Source organism: Bison bison, unplaced genomic scaffold (assembly GCF_000754665.1).
Source record: "Bison bison bison isolate TAMUID 2011002044 unplaced genomic scaffold, Bison_UMD1.0 scf7180017864453, whole genome shotgun sequence".
NCBI classification, from domain to species: domain Eukaryota; kingdom Metazoa; phylum Chordata; class Mammalia; order Artiodactyla; family Bovidae; genus Bison; species Bison bison.
Genome location: NW_011495015.1, coordinates 4,754,809 through 4,759,417, shown reverse-complemented (window position 1 = coordinate 4,759,417; position 4,609 = coordinate 4,754,809). Strand labels below are relative to the sequence as shown.

Here is a 4,609-nt window from a genome sequence, read left to right as displayed (position 1 = left end):
CGTTCATGGCTCGGGATGCGGGATGCGGATAAAGGATGCTGAGCATCCCTGGCGCGCGTGCGCATCCCGGTCCCCCACCTCTAGCTGCAGGCGATGGTCTCCAGCTGCTGCTCGGCCTCCGCAGCCATGGCCGCCGCCTGCAGCTGCTCGGTCTCGCTCTGCATGGCGCTAGGGGTGACCTGCTTGCGCTCGCTGTGCATGTTGTTCTCGTGCCGCTTCAGGTCGGACGCCTTGGCGAAGGCCTTGGTGCAGGAGCCGCACACAAAGGGCTTCTCGCCGCGGTGACGGCGCTCGTGGTCCTTGAGGTGGGACTTGTGCTTGAAGGCCTTGTCGCACATATGGCAGGCGAAGGGCCGCTCGTTGCTGTGCACCCGCTCGTGCTTCTTCAAGTCCGGGGCGCGGATGAACGACTTGCCGCACACCTCGCAGCTGTAGGGCTTGTAGCCCGTGTGGATCTTCAGGTGCTCCTTCAGATGGGCCTGCGTGGTGAAGCCCTTGGTGCACATCTCGCACACGAAGGGCCGGTCGGCCGTGTGCAGCTTCTCATGCTTCCTCAGCCGACCCTCGTCTGAAAACGTCTTCCCGCACGCCTGGCAGGCGATCTGCTCCCGGTGGTGCCCGTACAGCAGATACTCGAACTTCATGTCGCTGGCCGCCGTGGTCCAGCCTGGGGTCTGCTCATCCTTCACTTCGCTCATCCCATCGTTAAATGCTAAGGCCTGAGGGGTCTGGGACCCCAGGTCCTTGGACTCGGGGGTCTCCATGGACTCTACCTCCTGGCCGTAGCAGTTGACCTTCCGTACCTCCTCGCTGCCCAGCTCTTTCAGGATGGCCTCCTGCACCCTGAGCGTCGTCGTGGGCGACTTGCCGTCTTCCTGACTCGGGGGGGTGCCTTCTACCGTGTCATCCGAGGGGCTGTCGTCCTGGTCTCCGATTTCCTCCACGTCGTCATCCTGAGGGTCGGCAGCATCCCCAATGGGGCGGTTGATCTTCAGGCAGTACTTGCTTTTCGACTGACCGTTGTTTTCGTCCGGGCTGGACACGTCCCGCTTCTGAGAGCAGAGTTTATCCAGGAACCGGATGCCGAGAATCTGACCGGATGACATCATTAAGTTAACATCTTCTTTTTTCACGGAGATCTTTGCCGTGTACATGTAATTCAGGACCTCTTCAAATATATCGGAACGGAGGAAATCTATTTCTATTACTGAGGAACTATCTACCTCCAGTTTCTTGAAAAGCTTTTTAAAGTAGGTGCTGCAGGCAGCAAGAACGCACCTGTGCGCTCGGAACTTCACATCCTCGACCACGATCGCGATGTCGCAAAATTCTCCTTCCAAGCGTTGCTCGTTGAGTGTTTTCAGAAACAGAGTTTTATGATCATCGTCATTATATTTAATGGTTTCAGACATACTGATGAAAAACTCCTACAAGAAAATGTTTATAAAGAAAAAGAATTTTGGTCATTATGGACACTACTTTTCCATATAAAAATTTCAGGGAGATTTCATTTTCTGACCACTTTCCAGTCCCTAACAATTTCAGAAAGTCACTGTCAGGAGGGGTTCAAGAATAGGAGGAGAAAAGACAGATCCAAATTTAGGGATTTCCACACTGTTCCTTCTACTTATCTTCACCGTACTCAGCGTATGCTTACTCATAATAACAACAACTCCTACTGGGCACGCAATACCTGCCTGGCATTGTGCTACGCACTTTTCATGTTTTCACAAAGGCACTGATCAAATGACCTTGAGAGATAGGCATTGTTATTACCCTACTTTACCAATAAACTGAGGAACCTGCCCAATATTCTAACTATTTAGTGGACCGTCAGGGCTCTGCTGCTGCTGCTAAGTCGCTTCAGCCATGTCCGACTCTGTGCGACCCCACAGACGGAAGCCCACCAGGCTCCCTCGTCCCTGGGATTCTCTAGGCAAGAACACTGGAGTGGGTTGCCATTTCCTTCTCCAATGCATGGAAGTGAAAAGTGAAAGTGAAGTCGATCAGTTGTGTCCGACTTGTAGCGACCCCATGAACTGCAGCCCACCAGGCCCCTCCGTCCATGGGATTTTCCAGGCAAGAGTACTGCAGTGGGTTGCCATTGCCTTCTCTAGCAAATCCAGACACTCTAGCTCCAAAACCAGTGCTTCCTGATAACTAGAGGTAATAATGACAACTCAGCTTCAAGGTTTAAGAAAACCGTTTGGCAAGCATCCGCCAGTGCCGTCTGCTGTGTCTAATTTCATGCCGAGGAAGACTCAGTACAATAACTAGCAGCTCTCAAGGTTCTGCTTCCTTGACGCAAGAGACAGATCACTCCTGCAGACCCAGGGAGGGGAATCATTTCCAGAACACTCCATTCAGGGTTGTCCTCTAGTCTTCACACCAGTGTTGGGCCACTTCTGAACAAGGGGCAAGGTTTAATAGGACCCTCAGAGAATCAGATGACATTTGGGAAGACAGTGACAAGCAGCTTCATTCCCCCTGGATGCCAGTCTATCTGTCATCCAGATCAAAGTGTCATCAGACCTGGATGCACTTGACAAGTGCGCTGGGGGGTTTATGAGAAAAAGAAATGGAGAACTGGCACAGAAGACATCTGCCACGTGTTAAAGGAGTGATCTTTTTTAAACTAATGTGTCCTGGGTGTTTCTTTTCAAAAACCTTGCTTTTCTTTTATTCAACCAAGCGTAAGTATGAGGAAAATACCTAGTCCCCTAAAGAATGCTAGTACATAACTGAGAGACATTTTAAAGCTGACACCAATAAGATTCTAAAGACTTAATATGCAAAGTCATAGTTACCATGAACAACTCAGGCTATTATCTTAATGCTTTAAACACCAAAATCTTCGGATCAGAATAACTCTGATCAGGGGCACGCCAGTCCTACAAGAGAAAAGGACATACAAGAGTGAAGTTGGCTCTTTCCCTATCCCCAGTTGTAAACAAGAATGTTTTCAAAAATTGATTTTTAAAAAGAAACTTTCCTTTTTTGTCCTGTCACTGGCACCTGTACCCATTTTCAGGTTGGGAACAAAGAGGAGGGTGGCTGGCAGCGTCGCGTTCAGCTCTGAACAGATATGAAGGAGAAAAGGTAAGGGCTGGAGCACTGGCAGCCTGGAGGGGGTGTGCAACGGGAATGGGAAGGATGGGCTGGGGAACCACTAAGGGAGTTCCCCTCACTAAGCCTCTGTCTATATTTGCAAGGATGCTGATTGCTGCACAGATAAAGTGAAAGCTGTTAAGTACCTCGTTCCCCTACGATTTCCTGCTGGATATATAGCCTTCCAAATTTTTTTCTGCTTGGCTTATATAAACATAGACTATATATTTTTTACATCGATAAATATAGACAAAGTTAAGAAAAGTACATATACTCAACAGTTAACAGTGGGGGAGAGGGAACAGTAGCTGTTTACTTCTATCCACTCTTCCGTATGATGTAGTATGCTGCTGTTGCTAAGTCGCTTCAGTTGTGTCCGACTCTGTGCAACCCCATAGACGGCAGCCCACCAGGCTCCCTCGTCCCTGGGATTCTCCAGGCAAGAACACTGGAGTGGGCTGCCATTTCCTTCTCCAATGCATGGAAGTGGAAAGTGAAGTCCCTCAGTCGTGTCTGACCCTCAGCGACCCCATGGACTGTAGCCTTCCAGGGTCCTCCATCCATGGGATTTTCCAGGCAAGACTACTGGAGTGGGGTGACATTGCCTTCTCCGATGATGTAGTATATAGTTACTTAAATCACTCTGGTTTTGAAGCTTGCACTAGATAACTCCAGGTGTGTCTGCCTCTATCCCTACAGGGAAGCTCAAAGGATTCTTTATTTTTTCCAGTTTAAACTCCATTTTACAGACCAACATTCTGAAAAACATCAAGCCTTCCCTACTGAACGGTGACCACACAAACTTGAGAATGGCAGAACCAGAGTCCTGAAAACCCTCTACAGAAAAGCAAAAACATCATAAAGCTGCCTAAAGTGGCAGGTTGTTTTCTTACTTGCCAAGTGCGAGGACTGGGCAGAATGATTTCTAAGGGTGCACCCTAGCCTGAGGCCACCCCCAAGGGAAGGCAGCCTTCCTACCAGGTTACTTCCTACAGTCGCTCTCGCTGGAGCTTGTGGGATAAAGGTGTAAGGACCAGGTACAGGAGAGGCGTATAGTACCCATGGCAACGTACTTAGATTTTTTTTTTTTTAAGCCTATGTGTTATTTGGTCCCACTCTCTCTCTCCATATCTCCATTTTCCCCCTCTGTTGAGATGTTCCCATTGCTAAGTTCAGGTGAGTCAAACGGGAAGATCCCCGTTGCCAGTATCCCTACAGGTGGAGGGCAAGATGCCGCTCCAACCACACCTCCTGGACGAAGCTGCCCCTGCATGTCGCTTCTCCAAAGCGTCGGCGCGGGGGCCCCCGCTAAGCCGAACCTACAGAAGCCGCGGCGACCAGCCGGCCGCCTCCCCGACCCCGGGGCCGCCGGGACAATGGCGGCGGCACCACTTCCCGGTCGAGAGCTCGCCGCTTCTGGATGGGAAGGGAGCAGGGAACCGAGCGCAGGACCCGGGCAGCCTCCGGAACCTCTCCGAGCCTCGTTCCCATCCAGCTCGGC

The 4,609-nt window shown here is 50.8% G+C and overlaps 1 protein-coding gene across 5 annotated transcripts; it reads right to left on the bottom strand.

The window, feature by feature from the left end:
• Positions 1-4,396, bottom strand: ZBTB14 (zinc finger and BTB domain containing 14). Of its 5 annotated transcripts, none has more exons than XM_010859106.1 (3): positions 4,357-4,396; positions 2,808-3,075; positions 1-1,427 (listed from the first exon to the last, which is right to left on the bottom strand). In XM_010859106.1, exons 2-3 carry the CDS (start codon positions 2,808-2,810, stop codon positions 81-83), a joined length of 1,350 nt encoding a protein of 449 aa, XP_010857408.1. In that variant the 5' UTR covers positions 2,811-3,075; positions 4,357-4,396; the 3' UTR covers positions 1-80. The 5 variants fall into 5 exon arrangements, with proteins under 5 accessions (XP_010857408.1, XP_010857410.1, XP_010857406.1 ...); XM_010859108.1 differs by lacking the exon at positions 4,357-4,396 and adding an exon at positions 3,425-3,504; XM_010859104.1 differs by lacking the exon at positions 4,357-4,396 and having other exon boundaries at positions 2,808-2,891; positions 2,993-3,498.
• Positions 4,397-4,609: the final 213 nt, after the last annotated feature.